Below are 18,481 nucleotides of genomic sequence, written 5' to 3'. Positions count from 1 at the left end.
CACCGCCCCGAACGGCATCGCCGGGGCACCGGGACTGGCACGGGGGGGGGGACAGCGTCAGAGGGGGACAGCGGCACCCGTGGGACAATGGCACCCGTGGGGACATCAGCTCTAAGTGGCACCCACAGGGACACAGGCACCCATAGGGACATCAACCCTAAGTGGCACCCACAGGGACAGTGGCACCCATAGGGATAGTGGCACCCACAGGAACACAGGCACCCATAGGGACATCAACCCTAAGTGGCACCCACAGGAACACAGGCACCCATAGGGACAGCAGCACCCATGGGGACATCAACCCTAAGTGGCACCCATAGGGACACTGACACCCATAGGGAGAGTGGCATCCACAGGGACAGTGTCAGAGGGGGACAGTGGCACCCACGGGGTCATCAACCCTAAGTGGCACCCATGGGGACAGTGGAACCCACAGGGGGACATCAACCCTAAGTGGCACCTATAGGGACAGTAGCACCCATAGGCACAGTGGCACCCATAGGGACAGCATCAGAGGGGGACAATGGCACCTATGGGGACAGCAGCACCCATGGGGACATCAACCCTAAGTGGCACCCATGGGGACACCAGCACCCATAGGGACAGTGGCAGCCATGGGGTCAGTGGCAGCCATAGGGTCAGTGGCACCCATAGGGACAGTGGCACCCATAGGGACACCAGCACCCATAGGGACACCAGCACCCATAGGGTCAGCGGCACCCATAGGGACAGTGGCACCCATAGGGACACCAGCACCCATAGGGACACCAGCACCCATAGGGTCAGCGGCACCCATAGGGTCAGTGGCACCCATAGGGACACCAGCACCCATAGGGACACCAGCACCCATAGGGTCAGCGGCACCCATAGGGTCAGCGGCACCCATAGGGACAGTGGCACCCATAGGGACAGTGGCACCCATAGGGTCAGTGGCACCCATAGGGACACCAGCACCCATAGGGACACCAGCACCCATAGGGTCAGCGGCACCCATAGGGTCAGCGGCACCCATAGGGTCAGTGGCACCCATAGGGTCAGCGGCACCCATAGGGTCAGTGGCACCCATAGGGACACCAGCACCCATAGGGTCAGTGGCACCCATAGGGACAGTGGCACCCATAGGGTCAGTGGCACCCATAGGGACACCAGCACCCATAGGGTCAGTGGCACCCATAGGGACAGTGGCACCCATAGGGTCAGTGGCACCCATAGGGTCAGTGGCACCCATAGGGACACCAGCACCCATAGGGACACCAGCACCCATAGGGTCAGTGGCACCCATAGGGTCAGTGGCACCCATAGGGACACCAGCACCCATAGGGACACCAGCACCCATAAGGTCAGCGGCACCCATAGGGACAGTGGCACCCATAGGGTCAGTGGCACCCATAGGGTCAGTGGCACCCATAGGGTCAGTGGCACCCATAGGGACACCAGCACCCATAGGGTCAGTGGCACCCATAGGGTCAGTGGCACCCATAGGGACACCAGCACCCATAGGGACACCAGCACCCATAGGGTCAGCGGCACCCATAGGGACAGTGGCACCCATAGGGACAGTGGCACCCATAGGGTCAGTGGCACCCATAGGGTCAGCGGCACCCATAGGGTCAGTGGCACCCATAGGGTCAGTGGCACCCATAGGGTCAGTGGCACCCATAGGGACACCAGCACCCATAGGGACAGCGGCACCCACGGGGCCGCCAGGACATGGGGACACCCCCTCTGTAGGGACCCTCCTCTCTGGGGCCACCATCCCCGCTGCCATCGCCACCCATGGCGGTGGTTGGGGGGGGGACGGACACCAGCAATGGGGTCCCCCTGCTTTGGGGACACGGGGCCGGGGCCACCACTTGCGTCACGCGGCCCCCCCCCGCCTCCCTGCCCCTGCTCCCCCCCCGCGGCTCCCTGGGTCGGGGACATCCGGTCAGATGCGGCTCCCATGTCCCCCCCCCGGTGCCCCCAACCCCCCCCATGTCCCCCCCCCCCCCCTTGATGCCCTCACCCCATCCCCCTGTCCCCAACCCCCCCCAACCCCCCCAGCTGTCCCCAACCTGTGCCCGTGTCCCCCCCTCATTGTCCCCAACCACTTCCCCTATCCCAGATCCATCCCCTTGCCCCCATTGTCCCCTTCCCAATGTCCCCAACCTGTCCCCATGTCCCCCCCCCCAACGCCTTCCACCTGTGCCCCTGTCCCTATCCCAGTCCCTATCCCAATCCCAGTCCCTTTCCCTATCCCTGTCCCTATCCCGGTACCTGTCCCTGTCCCGTTCCCGTCCCGGTCCCGTCGCAGCTGAGGCCAAAAGCGAGGGATTCGGGCAAAAGTCCCGGGATCGGGGGGGGGGGGGGGGGGGGGGGGGGGGAGGCGGGGGGGGAGGGGCGGATTCCAGCGCGGCGGGAGCACGGTGCAGGGTCCCCCTGCCCGCCGGCCCCATAGAGCCCCACAGAGCCCTAGAGAGCCCCATAGAGCACCCATAGGGATCCATAGAGCACCCATAGAGATCTAGAGTGATCCATAGAGCACTCACAGAACCCTATAGAGACCCATAGATATCTATAGAGACCCATAGAGCACTCATAGAGCCCTATAGAGGCCCACAGAGCACCCCCAGGGATCCATAGAGCACCCATAGAGATCTATAGAGACCCATAGAGCACACAGAGAGACCCATAGAGCACTCATAGAGATCTATAGTGATCCATAGAGCACTCACAGAACCCTATGGAGATCCACAGAGCACCCACAGAGCCCCTATAGAGACCCATAGAGCACCCCCAGAGATTTATAGTGATCGATAGAGCACTCATAGAAACCTATAGTGATCCACAGAGCACTCATTGAGATCTATAGAGACCCACAGAGCCCCTATAGAGACCTATAGAGCACCTATAAATATCCACAGAGTACCCATAGAGCCCCTATAGAGACCCACAGAGCCCCTATAGAGACCTACAGAGCATCTATAAATATCCACAGAGTACCCATAGAGCCCCTATATATACCCATAGCCCCCTATATATGGGTATATATATATATATACCCATATAGCCCCTATATATATACCCATATAGCCCCTCCACAGAGGACTCATAGAGACCTATAGAGCACCTATAAATATCCATAGAGCACCCATAGAGCCCCTATAGAGACCCATAGAGACCTATAAAGTACCTACAGAGATCCACAGAAAACTCACAGACCACTAGAAACCCATAGAGCCCCACACAGCACCTATAGAGACCAATTGAACCCCTATAGAGATCCGGAGAGCACTCACAGAGCCCTGCAGCAACCCATACAGCACCATACAGCACTTATAGAGACTTACAGAGCCCTATAGGAGAGCCACAAAGCACCCATAGAGAGCCACAGAGCCCTGTAGTGACCCACAGAGACCCCACAGAGCCCTATGGAGACCCACAGAGCCCCTACAAAACACTTACTTATAGAGCCCCTATAGAACAGTTACTTACAGAACCCCATAAAGCCCTCATACAGCATTTGGAACTCCTCAGTGAGATCCATAAGGTGTCCCACAGACACCTATAGGGCTCTGATGGGCCCCTACAGACCCTATAGGCCTCTATGGGTTTCTGTAGTTCTCTATAACCCCCCCCCAATAGCTCCTATAGGCCCCTATAAACCCCATTATGGGCTCCTATAGGGTCTTTAACACCCCCATGAGCTCTTATAGGCCCTATAAACCCCTTCTGGCCTCCTACAGACCCCTAAAAGGCCTCTTATGAGCTCCTCTAGGCGTCTAGACTCCTATAGATGTCTAGACTCCTATAGTCGCTATAAGCCCTATTAGAAGTGCTTATAAGCCCCTATAAACCCTATTAGAAGTGCCTACAGGCCCCTATAAACCCACTCTGGGCTTCTATACATCCCTGTAACACCCTTATGGGCTTTTATACCGCTATAAACTCCTCTATGGGCTCCTATAGGCCTCTATAACCCCCTTATGAGACCCTATGGATCCTATGGGGTCTCCTCTGGGGCGCCTCTGGGCCGCTGCAGCCCCCCCACAGGTGCTTTGCTGCCCCCTAGTGGCCGAGAGAGGCATCACGTGTCCCCAATGGGACCGGGGGGGGGGGGGGGGGGCGCAGGATTTTGGGGGGGGCCTTGGGTTTGGGGGGGGGTCCAAGGGTTGGGGAGCGGTGGGGGGAGGAGCAGGATGTATGGAAACAGCAACTTTATTGAGCTGATACAAACCTCCCCCCCCATCCCGACTCATTAAATGTCATCAAAGGGCCCCAAAATCAACCCCCCCCACTTTAAAATGGGGTCCGGGAACCCCAAGAATGTGGGAGGAGCCTCAGGATTCCAGGATAAACCCCAGGACTCTGGGAAGGGGGAACCCTGGGATTCAAAGTGAGCCCCCCCCCCCCCCAAAGGCTGAGAACGGTCACAACTCCTCACCCCGATGCCCTCACCCCAACACCCAGGGAGGGCTTTGAGGGGGTGCGGGGGGGGGTTTGGGGGTGTCAGGAGTCGTAATCTTCCTCCTCCTCCTCCTCCTCGCGGGCCCGGGGGGGGCCGGGGGCTGGGGGGAGCCCCCCCGGCAGCGTCGGGGGGGGGCCCAGGGGTGCAAAAGGCCCCCCCGGGCTGTGGGAACAAGGGGTCAGTGGAGCCAAAATGGGGGGGGGGGGGGGGAAGGTTTAACACCCCCCTCCTCTGAGGGTGTCCCCCCACGGGTTTGGGGGGTTCCCCCCCCCCTCAAAGGGGTCCCTGGTATTGGGGTACCTGGAGAAGTTAAGGGGGGCGGGGGCGGGGGGGGGCGGCGGCGGCTCCTCCTCCCCATCGCTGTCACTGTCCTCAGTGTCCTCCTGGGGGGAGATGGCAATGAGGGGACACAGGGACCCCCAAACACCCCCAGGACCCCTCAAACCCCCTCAAGACCCCCCAAACCTATCCAGGACCCCCCAAAACCCCCCAAAGGCCCCCCCAGATCCATTCACGACCACGCAATCCTCCCCAAGGCCCCCCCAGAACCCCCTCAAACCCATCCAGGACCCCTCAAACCCCCCTTAAGGCCCCCCCAAACCCATCCAGGACTCACTAAACCCCCCTCAAGACCCCCCCCAGACACTTTCAAGACCCCCCCACCCCATTCAGGACCCCCTAAACCCCTCAAGACCCCCCAGATCCATCCAGGATCTCCCAAAACCCCTTCAAACCCCCCCCCCCCACCTTCAAGCCCCCCCAAACCCATCCAGGAACCCCCAAATCCCCCCTCCCAGCACCCCTTCAATCTCCCCTTAGGAATATCAGGGTCCCCCCCCCACCTCCTGCTCTGTGTCCGTTCCTGACTGTTTCGGATCCTTCCCCTTCCCGCCGGGGCCCCCATTCTTCCGGCTGGCTCCGGGGCGACGACCCCTGGAAGAGCCCCCCCCCGACCCCCCCCAGACATTGGGGTCCCCCCATTGTAACCCACAACACCCCCATATAAAGGACCCAGGTACTGGGGACCTCCCCACCCCTTCCCATGGGACCCAGGTATTGGAGACCTCCTCTTTATTCCATAACCCACCCCCCCATTCCCATGGGATCCAGTGCTTTGGGGATCATCTCCCTGTACCCCATTCCCATAGGGGATCCCCTTCGGGAACCATCCTCTGTGGATTATCCCTTCCTGTGGCACCCACATGGAGATGTGGGGGGGGGGTCTCTGATGTTGGTGGGGCCCATATGTTGGGGGGCGGCTCCTACATGTCAGGGGGGGCATCACCCACCTGCGGGGCCCCCGCTCCCCATCGCCATGGGGCTCCTCGCCTTCTCCCTGCATATCTGGCACCGCGGCCACCAAATCCTTAAGGAAGTCGAACTGCTGCTCCAGCTCGATGCATTGCTTCCTATGGGAAAGGAGAGGGGGTGTCAGCAAGCCCCGCCCCCCCAGCCTCAAGCCACGCCTCCTCCCTCTTAAGCTCCGCCCCCAGCTCTCCTATAAGGCTTAAAGGGGAAACATGGTAACCGAGGCACGGAGTGATGCACACCCCCTAAATAGGCCCTGAGTACCCCGGGGCCCCCCACAATGGGGCCCAGGCACCCCAATGGGACCTGGGTGCCCAAGACCTCGGTGCTGGGGGTGGGTGCTCACAGGTGGGACGTGGTCATGGTCTTGGCATTGCGGGACTGGGTGACGTGACAGGCCTTCCGCAGCAGCGACTCCAGGAAGAGCTCCAGAGCACGGGCTTGGGTGCTAAGGACCCCCACGGACACCCATTGGTACCCATGGGCACCAGTGGACACCCATAGACCCCATAAACCCCAATGGACACCCATAAACCCCTAGGGATCCATCCAGAGAGCCCCCAATGGACCCCCAACCCCTTTACCAGCCCATGGGGAACCAGGTCCCCAGGGCACCCCAATCCCATGGGACTCAGGGCTACCCATAGGCAGGGGGGACCAAGATGACATGGGAAGGACTCAAGGGGCTGGGCTGAGGGCCACCCAGGCCTCTGGGATAGGGGGCACTTCAGGAGGGATGGCACTGGGGGACCTCAGGAGCACCCATGTGTCCGGAGCGGGGGGACACCCCGATATCCATGGTGGGGTGACCCCGGTGCCGCTGATCCATAAGGATACAGATGATGACGGGGACGGCGGCCGCCACCTTCCCAATCTCCTCATCCGTCTGCATGATCTTCTTGATCCGCGCCTGGGGAGCAGGAGGGAAACTGAGGCATGGACACGCCCCCCGCCAAAGCCACGCCTCCTCCCGTAACCACGCCCCTTCCAAAGCCACGCCCCCATCCAGACACTTAGATGGGGCTGGAGGGACACGCCCCCTCATAGGCCACGCCCCTTCTCACCTTACAAGGAGAACCTACAGAAGCCACGCCCCCAAGCCGACACCACCCCCGTTGCCATGGTCACCACCCCACATGCCCTCACCTGGGCCCATAGGCCCCGCCCTCTGCACAAGCCACGCCCCCTCCCAAGACCACGCCCACACTCACAACCCTCCCCGTTGCCATGGTGATGCGCCCCCCCCCCCTTCCCGCCGCCACTTCCGCCTCAGGCCCCGCCCCTCCCCGCTGACCGGCGGGAACCGCGCGTTGTATTTCTTCTTCTTGCTCGGCATCGCCCCGGCCCCGGTTCCGCTCCCGGTGCCGCTGGGTCCCGCTGCGGGCCCCGGCCCCGGCTGGGCCGCTCCCGGCCTCTCCTTTGCTCCTCTCCGGCGCCCCGGCCCTGCCGCAAAGAAGCCCCGCCCCTTCCGGGGGAACAAACCCCGCCTCTTCCTGTTTCGGCTCCGCCTCCCGCGGGGCTGCGCTTTGCGCATGGGCAGCACTGACTCCAGTGCAGACCACGCCCCCTTAAAAGCCACGCCCCTTTAAAGCCACTCCCCCAAATCCAAGCTCGGTCAAACCATTTATTGGGGTGATTTATGGGGGGGGTAAAGGGGGGGTGGTTTAAATCCTTTCCCCCCCCATAAGGCACTTTGGTTCGGGGGGGGGGATGCGGTTAATGCTGGTGATGGGGGGGCCCTGAGGACTCCCAGTGATGTCCAATAGCTCCCAGTTGCAGTCCCATGGTTCCCAGTAGCTCCCAGACACCCCCCACCTCACAATAGGCACTTGGTTGCGTCCCCGTGACTCCCAGTTCTATGCTGGGACTGCTCAGTCCCATCCAGACCCCTCCCAGTAGCCCCCAGTTACCCCCCCCCGACCTTTCCCAGTAGCCCCCCAATAGCCCAGCGGTCTCCCAGTAGCCCCCAGTCACCCCTAGAAGCCTCCCAGTAGCCCTCCAGTGACCTCAGTGCCCCCTAAAAGCCTCCCCATAGGCACCCGGTTCCCCCCTAAGCCCTCCCAGTAGCGCCCAGTTCCTCCCAGTTAGGAGGAGGGGAAATGGCTGAGCAAGGCACTGAAGTCCAGGTCCCCCAGGGAGGGCAGCGAATCCTCGGGGTCCGCCCCCCCCACGACCCCCAAATCAGGGCACCCCCCCCCTACATCACCTCCCCCCCCCACTTCAACCCCCCCAACCCCAAACTGGGAGCCCCCAACTCCAAACTGGGACCCTCCCCCCCCAAACTGGGGGCCCCCCCCAGCCCCTTCCCCCCCCTGCACAAGGCGAGCGATGGCTTCGGGATACGACATCAGCATGGGGGGGGGGGGAGCATCCCCCCCCCCCAGAGGCAAGGGGGGGTCCCCAAAGGGCGGGGGGGGGGGCTCGGGGGGGCCCAGCAGCCGCTGCACCTCGGCAGCGTTGATGGTCTCCAGGGGGGGGAACTGGGGGTCCCCCAGGAGCACCCCCAGGTCCAATGGGGAAGCCGGCCCCCCCCCCACGTCCGGAATGGGCCCTTCCTCAGCCACCTGCAGCTGCAGCAGGGCCTCGGCCAAGGGCTCGGCTGCGGGGGGGGGGGGAGCATCCCCCAACGCCCCCCCCGGGACCCCGACACACGGGGGGGGGGCTGCGGAGAGGAGGGGGGGAGAGGGTGGAGCAGCCACAGCGACCCCAGTGCCCCCCGGTAGCACCCAGCCACTCCCAGTACCCCCCCCGTAGCTCCCAGTCACTCCCAGTAGCCCCCCAGTATACCCCAGTAGCCCCCCAGTCTCTCCCAGTAGCCCCCCAGTAGCCCCCAGTCACTCCCAGTAGCCCCCCAGTAGCTCCCAGCCACTCCCAGTAGCCCCCCAGTAGCTCCCAGCCACTCCCAGTAGCTCCCAGTCACTCCCAGTAGCCCCCCAGTATACCCCAGTAGCCCCCCAGTCTCTCCCAGTAGCCCCCCAGTAGCCCCCAGTCACTCCCAGTAGCCCCCCAGTCACTCCCAGTCACTCCCAGTAGCCCCCCAGTAGCTCCCAGCCACTCCCAGTAGCCCCCCAGTAGCTCCCAGCCACTCCCAGTAGCCCCCCAGTAGCTCCCAGCCACTCCCAGTAGCCCCCCAGTAGCTCCCAGTCACTCCCAGTAGCCCCCCAGTAGCTCCCAGTCACTCCCAGTAGCCCCCCAGTCTCTCCCAGTAGCCCCCCAGTAGCCCCCAGTCACTCCCAGTAGCCCCCCGGTAGCTCCCAGCCACTCCCAGTAGCCCCCCAGTAGCTCCCAGTCACTCCCAGTAGCTCCCAGTCACTCCCAGTAGCCCCCCAGTCGCTCCCAGTCACTCCCAGTAGCCCCCCAGTAGCTCCCAGTCACTCCCAGTAGCCCCCCAGTATACCCCAGTAGCCCCCAGTCACTCCCAGTAGCCCCCCAGTAGCTCCCAGTCACTCCCAGTACCCCCCAGTCACTCCCAGTACCCCCCAGTACCCCCCTAACCCCTCCCAGTGCCCCCCAGTTTCTCACCCATGGAGGGGGGGGGCTGCGGGGCCGGGGAGGGCCGCGAGGGCACTGCGAAGCGCCGGGGGGGGCGGGGCTCGGGGGGGGCGAGACCTGGGGGGGGGGGGGGGGGGGGGAGAGGGAGGGAACATCAGGGACCCCCCCCAGGGACCCAAATACCCCTCTTAGGGCCCCAAATACCCCCCTAACCCCCTAAGAGACCCCGAATACCCCCCCTAGGGGCCCAATAACACCCCCAGGGACCCCAAAACCCCCTTAGGGCCCTAGTACCCCCCCTGGGACCCCAAAGCCCCCCCCCAGGGCCCAAATAACACCCTCAGGACCTCAAATACCCCCATGGGACCCCAATAACCCCCCCCCCAGACCACAAATACCCCCTTCCGGACTGCAATAACCCCCCCGGCACCTCAAATACCCCCCTCGGAACCTGAATACCTCCCCCTAGGGCTCCAACAACCCCCCCAGGGACCCCAAATACCCCCCTAGGGCCCCAATCCCACCCCATTGCCCCCCCCCCCGCGCCCCTCACCGGGCATCGGGCTGCGCTGCACGAAGGAGCGGAAAGTGTCCCGGGTGCGCTTGCGCTTCTCCTCGATGCACTGCAGGTCCCCTGCAACCAGTGACACCAGTGAGAGACCAGTGAGAGACCAGTGAGAGACCAGTGACCCCCCCGGAGCACCCCAGGGTCACAACAGGGACCCAAAGTGGGCCCCAGAGACCCCTGGAGCACCCCGGGGGGACAAAGGGGACCCAAGGGACCCAGGAATGATCCCAAGGGGACCCAGGAGCCCCCAGCATGCAATGAGCTCCCTGTGTGCCCATGTCCCATATCCCCATATCCCATATCCATATCTCATATCCCCATATCCATATCCCCATATCCCATATCCATATCCCCATATCCCCATGTCTCATATCCCATATCCATATCCCATATCCCCATATCCATATCCCCATATCCCCATATCCCATATCCATATCCCATATCCCCATATCCATATCCCCATATCCCCATATCCCATATCCCCATATCCATATCCCCATATCCCATATACATATCCTATATCCCCATATCCATATCCCCATATCCCATATCCATATCCCATATCCCCATATCCATACCCCATATCCATATCCCCATATCCCATATCCATATCCCCATATCCCATATCCATATCCCATATCCATATCCCCATGTCCCATATCCCATATCCCCACATCCCATATCCCCATATCCCATATCCGTATCCCCATATCTATATCCCCATATCTCCATATCACCATATCCCCATGTTCTCATATTTCCATATGCCTATATCCCCATATCCCATGTCCCCATATCCCCATGTCATGTCCCCATATGCTCATATCCCCATCTCCCCCTATCCCCATATCCCCATGTTCCCATATCCCCCATCCCCATATGACCATGTCCCATATCACCATATCCCCATTTTCCTATATCCCCATATCCCACATCCCATACCCATATCCCATATCCATATCCCATATCTGTATCCCATGTCCCCATATCCTCATATCCCCATATCTCCGTATCCCCATCTTCCCCTATCCCCATATCCCATATCCAATCCCGTATCTATATGCAATATCCATATCCATATCTCATATCCCTATCCAATATCCGTATCCCGTACCCCTATCCCATATCCGTACCTTTATCCCATATCCCATATCCCACATCCCATACCCCCGTCCCCATCCCCAGTCCCACCCTGATGGGGCAGGTAGCGGAACTCCACGGCCGCGCTGCGCTGCCGGTCGGACGGGCGCTGCAGCTCCATGCGCACGCTCCGCGGCTGCCGGATGCCGGGATCCAGGAATGCCGGCGTCCGGAACACGATGGCGACCTGGCGATGGACATCGGCCTGCGCGAAGGACCCGCGCGCTTCCCAGCCCTCGGCCCAGAACCGCACCTCGATGTCCTCTGGGGGGGGGCAAGGGGGCACCCATGGGCGGGGGGGGCACCCCTAGGGTGTCAGAGGACACCGGGATGTGGGGGGCTATGGGGGTTAATGGGGGGCTATGGGGGGGAACACACCCACACCTGGGTGCTCAGGGGGGGGTTACAAGGGGTTTGGGGGGGACCCAGTTACCCCGGGAGGGAGGTGTGGGGTCCCCAGGCTGGGCTTTGGGGTGATTTGGGGTGGGTTGGGGGTGTTTCAGGGGGGTTTTGGGGTGGTTTTGGGGCATTTCAGGGGGGTTTCAGAGGTGATTTTGGGCTGGTTTGTGCTGTTTCAGAGTGATTTGGGGCTGTTTCTGGGTGATTTTGGGGTGATTTTGGGCTGCTTCGGGGTGATCTGGGGCCGGTTTGGGCAGGTTTGGGCCGGTTTGGGCTGGTTTGGGGCTGGTTTGGGCTGGTTTGGGCTGGTTTGGGCCGGTTTGGGCCGGTTTGGGGCTGGTTTGGGCAGGTTTGGGGCCGGTTTGGGCCGGTTTGGGCCGGTTTGGGCTGGTTTGGGCTGGTTTGGGCCGGTTTGGGGAGGTTTGGGGAGGTTTGGGGCCGGTTTGGGCTGGTTTGGGCCGGTTTGGGCCGGTTTGGGCCAGTTTGGGGTTGGTTTGGGGCCGGTTTTGGGCTGGTTTGTGCCGGTTTGGGCTGGTTTGGGGCCGGTTTGGGCCGGTTTGGGCTGGTTTGGGGCTGGTTTGGGGCCGGTTTGGGCCGGTTTGGGCCGGTTTGGGCTGGTTTGGGGCCGGTTTGGGCCGGTTTGGGCCGGTTTGGGCTGGTTTGGGGCCGGTTTGGGCCGGTTTGGGCCGGTTTGGCGCTGACCTTTCTGCACTTTGTCGCACAGGAGGAAGATCTCGTCCCCCCCCCGGCAGCTCCCGCAGTTCCGGTTCACGCGGCAGATCCGCAGCTCGGCCGCGCTGGGGGCACCTGGGGGGGGGGGGGGGCAGGGGTCACGTGGGGTCACACGGGGTCATAGGGGTCACCTAAGGTCCCATAGGGTCTTGTAGGGTCATAGGAGTCACCTAGGGTCCCATGGGAGGCTTACTGGGGTCCTAGGGGGTATTTGGGGTCCCCACAGGGGTTACTGGGGTCCCAGGGGGGTTACTGGGGTCCCAGGGGTGTTGTTGGGGTCCCAGGGGGGGTATTCTGGGTTCCCGGGGGGGGTATTTGGGGTTCCGGGGGGGGGGGTATTGGGGTTCCGGGGGCGTTATTGCGGTGCTAAGGGGTATTTGGGGTCCAAGGGGGGGTATTTTGGGTTCCCAGGGGGGTATTTGGGGTCCCGGGGGCGTTATGGGGGTCACTCACGGTTGTCATAGACGGGCTGGGAGAGGAGGGGGGGCAGCGGGAGCCACCCCCCCCCTGCACCCCGCACCCACACCTGGAAGCAGAGCCGCACCGCGCTCAGGTCGTACTCGCCCCCCCGCTGCTCTGCTGGCACTGGGAACCGGGAGGGACCAGCGTTAACCAGTATGGACCAGTATCAACTGGTATGGATCCGTATGGACCGACACAGACCAGTCTGGACCAACATCAACTGGTATGGACCGCTATGAACCAGTACGGACCAGTATTAACGAGTACGGACTGGTATAGGCTGGTATGGATCAGTATAAACCAGTAGGGACCAGCGTTAATGGGTATGGACTAATATGAACCAGTACAGACCAGTATCAATGAGTATGGAGTAGTACGAGCTGGTATGGAGCAGTATAAACCAGTACGGATGAGTGTCAACTGGTATGCACTGGTATGAACCGGTATGGATCAGTGTGGACTGGTATAGATTGGTATGGACCAGTATAGACCGGTACAGACCATAATGTACCCGTACAGACTGGTATGGACCAGTGCGAACCGGAATGTACTGGTACAGATCAGTATAAACCAGTACTAACTGGAATAGACTGGTATGGACCAGTACAGACTGGAATCGACCGGCACGTACTGGTATGGGCCAGTTTGGACCAGTATGGACTGGTCTGGAGCTCCCAGGACCCTACAGCAGCACCCCCCAGAGCCTCCCACCAACCTCCCAGCATAAACCAGTATAAACCCGGATGAAAGCAGTCACCCTCCCATTGCCTCCCAGTAGCCCTGCTCCCCCCTTCCCAGTGCTCCCAGTACCATTGAAGGGGTTGTTGTTGGTGCGGATGCGCTCGGCCACGGCTGCCTCCAGCTCCCGCTTCTTCACACACTGAATTCCCAGGTTCTGGAAGCTGAAGGGGGGGGGGTCACCCCATAGATGGGGGGGTGGTCTCAGCGCCACACTTGGGGGTCCCAGCCCCACACTTGGGGATCCCAGCCCCACACTTGGGGATCCTGCCCCACACTTGGGGGTCCCAGCGCCACACTTGGGGGTCCCAGCGCCACACTTGGGGATCCCAGCCCCACACTTGGGGGTCCCAGCGCCACACTTGGGGGTCCCAGCGCCACACTTGGGGGGCCCAGTGCCACACTTGGGGGTCCTGCCCCACACTTGGGGGTCCCAGCGCCACACTTGGGGGGCCCAGCCCCACACTTGGGGGTCCTGCCCCACACTTGGGGATCCCAGCCCCACACTTGGGGGTCCCAGCCCCACACTTGGGGGTCCTGCCCCACACTTGGGGGTCCCAGCCCCACACTTGCGGGTCCTGCCCCACACTTGGGGGTCCCAGCCCCACACTTGCGGGTCCTGCCCCACACTTGGGGGTCCCAGCCCCACACTTGGGGGTCCTGCCCCACACTTGGGGGTCCCAGCCCCACACTTGGGGATCCCAGCCCCACACTTGGGGGGCCCAGCCCCACACTTGGGGGTCCTGCCTCACACTTGGGGGTCCCAGCCCCACACTTGGGGGTCCTGCCCCACACTTGGGGGTCCCAGCCCCACACTTGGGGGTCCTGCCCCACACTTGGGGGTCCTGCCCCACCTGTGCACGCTGCGCTCGGGGGGCAGCTCAGCCTCGTAGTAGCCGTCGTGGCAATCCTTGCCCACCAGCTCGTGGGGGTGCGGGCGGTGGGGGGGGTCCTTCGTCACCAGCGACACCCGCACCCGGCTCGGGCCCCGGTAGTTGTTCACCTGCGGGGGGGGCAAACGCACTGGTTTAGACTGGTTTGAACTAGTTTGGACTGGTTTATACTGGTTTGGACTGGTTTGAACTGGTTTGGATTGGTTTATACTGGTTTGGACTGGTTTATAGTGGTTTAGGTTGGTTTAGACTGGTTTATACTGGCTTGGAATAGTTTATATTGGTTTAGACGGGTTTATATTGGTTTGGACTGGTTTATACTGGTTTGGACTGGTTTATATTGGTTTGGACTAGGAATGTTAAAGTGATGGGAGGGAGGGGTTGGTGCTGTGATCCCTAGGGATGGGGGCATGGGGGGGTGAGTTCCCAGTTCCCATTACGCTACCCTGATCTATACTGGTCTATACTGGCCTCTACTGGTCTACAATGGTTTCTATTGGTTTGGTCTATACTGGTCTATATTGGTCTTTACTGGTCAGTCTGTACTGCTCTGGTCCGTACTGGTCCATACGGGTCTGTACTAGCGCGCACTAGTCTGGTGTATAGTGGTTTGTACTGGTCTGTATTGGTCTATACCGGTCTGTACTGGTCCCTACTAGTCTACACGGGTGTGGTCTACGCTGCTCTGTCCTGGTCTATACTGGTTTATACTGGTCTACATCGGTGTCTACTGGTTTGCACTGGTCTGGTCTATAGTGGTCTATACTGGTCTGGTCTGTATCGCTCTATACTGGACTATACTGGTCTGTACTGGTCTGTACTGGTGTGCAGCGGCCAGGGCCGGTGGCTCACGCGGATGGTGGGGTGCGTGCGCGCGCTCTCCGTGCTGTGCTCCCCAGGGATGCTCCCGGCCGAGCGCCCCTCGCACTTGTACCGGAACCGCATCCCCCGCGCCTTCGGCTGCTCCAGGATCTCCACCGACGGCGCCGGAGCCGGGGGGGGCCCTGCGGGAACTGAGGGCACCAAATGACCCCCCCCGGCCCCCACTGACCCCCTCAAACCCCCCCCATTGAACCCCTCAAACCCCCCCCATTGAACCCCCAAACCTCCCCATTGATGTCTCCCCCGGCCCCCATTGACCCCCTCAACTCCCCCCATTGACTCCCTCAAACCCTCCCCATTGAACCCCCAAGCCTCCCCATTGATGCCCCCCCCGGCCCCCACTGACCCCCTCAACTCCTCCCATTGACCCCCTCAAACCCCCCCTATTGAACCCCCAAGCCTCCCCATTGATGCCCCCCCCGGCCCCCACTGACCCCCTCAACTCCCCCCATTGACCCCCTCAACCCCCCCCCATTGAACCCCCAAGCCTCCCCATTGATGCCCCCCCCAGCCCCCATTGACCCCCTCAACTCCCCCCATTGACCCCCTCAAACCCCCCCCACTGAACCCCCAAACCTCCCCATTGATGCCCCCCCCGGCCCCCCATTGACCCCCTCAACTCCCCCCATTGACCCCCTCAAACCCTCCCCATTGAACCCCCAAGCCTCCCCATTGATGCCTCCCCCGGCCCCCATTGACCCCCTCAAACCCCCCACATTGAACCCCTCAAACCCCCCCCATTGAACCCCCAAACCTCCCCATTGATGCCCCCCCCCGGCCCCCATTGACCCCCTCAACTCCCCCCATTGACCCCCTCAAACCCCCCCCATTGAACCCCCAAGCCTCCCCATTGATGCCCCCCCGGCCCCCATTGACCCCCTCAAACCCCCCCCATTGAACCCCTCAAACCCCCCCCATTGAACCCCCAAGCCTCCCCATTGATGCCCCCCCGGCCCCCATTGACCCCCTCAAACCCCCCCCATTGAACCCCTCAAACCCCCCCCCATTGAACCCCCAAACCTCCCCATTGATGCCCCCCCCCGGCCCCCATTGACCCCCTCAACTCCCCCCATTGACCCCCTCAAACCCTCCCCATTGAACACCCAAACCTCCCCATTGATGCCCCCCCCCGGCCCCCCATTGACCCCCTCAACTCCCCCCATTGACCCCCTCAAACCCCCCCATTGAACCCCCAAACCTCCCCATTGATGCCCCCCCGGCCCCCATTGACCCCCTCAACTCCCCCCATTGACCCCCTCAAACCCTCCCCATTGAACCCCCAAACCTCCCCATTGATGCCCCCCCCCGGCCCCCCATTGACCCCCTCAACTCCCCCCATTGACCCCCTCAAACCCCCCCCATTGAACCCCCAAACCTCCCCATTGATGCCCCCCCGGCCCCCATTGACCCCCTCAACTCCCCCCATTGACCCCCTCAAACCCCCCCCATTGAACCCCCAAACCTCCCCATTGATGCCCCCCCCAGCCCCCATTGACCCCCTCAACTCCCCCCATTGACCCCCTCAAACCCCCCCCATTGAACCCCCAAACCTCCCCATTGATGTCCCCCCCGGCCCCCATTGACCCCCTCAACCCCCCCCCATTGAACCCCTCAAACCCCCCCCATTGAACCCCCAAACCTCCCCATTGATGCCCCCCCCGGCCCCCCATTGACCCCCTCAACTCCCCCCATTGACCCCCTCAAACCCCCCCCATTGAACCCCCAAGCCTCCCCATTGATGCCTCCCCCGGCCCCCATTGACCCCCTCAAACCCCCCCCATTGAACCCCTCAACCCCCCCCCCATTGAACCCCCAAACCTCCCCATTGATGCCCCCCCCCGGCCCCCCATTGACCCCCTCAACTCCCCCCATTGACCCCCTCAAACCCTCCCCATTGAACCCCCAAACCTCCCCATTGATGCCCCCCCCGGCCCCCATTGACCCCCTCAAACCCCCCCCATTGACCCCCTCAAACCCCCCCCATTGAACCCCCAAACCTCCCCCCCCATTGATGCCCCCCCCGGCCCCCATTGACCCCCTCAACTCCCCCCATTGACCCCCTCAAACCCCCCCCATTGAACCCCCAAACCTCCCCATTGATGTCCCCCCCGGCCCCCATTGACCCCCTCAAACCCCCCCCATTGAACCCCTCAAACCCCCCCCATTGAACCCCCAAACCTCCCCATTGATGCCCCCCCCGGCCCCCCATTGACCCCCTCAACTCCCCCCATTGACCCCCTCAAACCCCCCCCATTGAACCCCCAAACCTCCCCATTGATGCCTCCCCCGGCCCCCATTGACCCCCTCAAACCCCCCCCATTGACCCCCTCAAACCCCCCCCATTGAACCCCTCAAACCCCCCCCCATTGAACCCCCAAACCTCCCCATTGATGCCCCCCCCCGGCCCCCCATTGACCCCCTCAACTCCCCCCATTGACCCCCTCAAACCCCCCCCATTGAACCCCCAAACCTCCCCATTGATGCCCCCCCCGGCCCCCATTGACCCCCTCAAACCCCCCCCATTGACCCCCTCAAACCCCCCCCATTGAACCCCCAAACCTCCCCATTGATGCCCCCCCCGGCCCCCATTGACCCCCTCAACTCCCCCCACTGACCCCCTCAAACCCCCCCCATTGAACCCCCAAACCTCCCCTTCATCCCCATTGATGCCCCCCCCAGCCCCATTGACCCCCCCCATGATCTTCCTTGACCCCCATTAACCCCACTTCCCCCCCAACACCTCCCTGGCCCCCCCTTGACCCCCCCTTGAGCCCCATTGACACCCCCTGACCCCATTAATCACCTTTGCCCCTACCCAACCCCCCCAATGACCCCCATTAATCCTCTTTGGACCCCCCCCCATGACCCTCCTTACCCCCTTAGACCCCCCAAAAACCCTTTTTGGCCCCCCCAAGACCCCCATTAACCCCCATGACCCCTATTAACCCCCTTTGGCCCCCCCATGACCCCGTTTGACCCCCCCGCACTCACCATCCCCCCCCCAATCCTGCTTCAGGAGGAACGGGAGAAGCTCTGGGGGGGTCACTATAGTGAAGGGTAAAAAGGGGGGGTGGGTGTCACATGACAGCAGGGTGTCACATGGCCAGTGGGGACCCCCCCCCATAACCATTTACCCCTTTTAAACCCGCCCCCCTCCATTGAACCCCGTTTTCCCCGGGTTAACCCTGGAACCTACTGACGGCTCCGGCTGCGTTTGACGTCATTAAGGGAGAGAAACGGGGGGGGGGGGCACTCACCGTCCTCCATGGCGGGAAAAGGGGGAAGGGAGGGCGGGAAAAGGGGTGGGGAAGGCGGGAATACCGGGAATAGCGGGAACGGGGAAGGGGAAGGGGGGGGGGGGGAAGAGCCACGATCGCAGCTCCGCTTCCGTGCTCGCCACGTGGCCCCGCCCACCGCGCT

At 62.2% G+C, this 18,481-nt stretch overlaps 2 protein-coding genes across 2 annotated transcripts; both read right to left on the bottom strand.

Moving 5' to 3' along the window:
• Positions 1–4,347: 4,347 nt before the first annotated feature.
• On the bottom strand, positions 4,348–7,944 carry DRAP1 (DR1 associated protein 1). The gene is made up of 7 exons (XM_080635702.1): positions 7,050–7,944; positions 6,593–6,665; positions 6,102–6,195; positions 5,737–5,856; positions 5,290–5,380; positions 4,748–4,830; positions 4,348–4,609 (listed from the first exon to the last, which is right to left on the bottom strand). The coding sequence occupies exons 1-7, from the start codon at positions 7,287–7,289 to the stop codon at positions 4,489–4,491; spliced, it is 822 nt and encodes a 273-aa protein (XP_080491828.1). The 5' UTR covers positions 7,290–7,944; the 3' UTR covers positions 4,348–4,488.
• On the bottom strand, positions 7,840–18,418 carry RELA (RELA proto-oncogene, NF-kB subunit; the record flags this gene model as incomplete). The annotated part of the gene is made up of 11 exons (XM_080635807.1): positions 18,319–18,418; positions 18,053–18,106; positions 15,032–15,192; positions 14,141–14,289; positions 13,359–13,450; positions 12,540–12,671; positions 12,057–12,161; positions 11,007–11,219; positions 9,801–9,881; positions 9,278–9,364; positions 7,840–8,417 (listed from the first exon to the last, which is right to left on the bottom strand). Exons 1-11 carry the CDS (start codon positions 18,326–18,328, stop codon positions 7,840–7,842), a joined length of 1,662 nt encoding a protein of 553 aa, XP_080491933.1. The 5' UTR covers positions 18,329–18,418.
• Positions 18,419–18,481: the final 63 nt, after the last annotated feature.

This window comes from Psittacula echo (assembly GCF_963264785.1).
Source record: "Psittacula echo genome assembly, chromosome: 28".
In the NCBI taxonomy this organism is placed as follows: domain Eukaryota; kingdom Metazoa; phylum Chordata; class Aves; order Psittaciformes; family Psittacidae; genus Psittacula; species Psittacula echo.
Note: the sequence above shows the minus strand (reverse complement) of the source record. Positions and strands in the feature narration are given on the sequence as shown.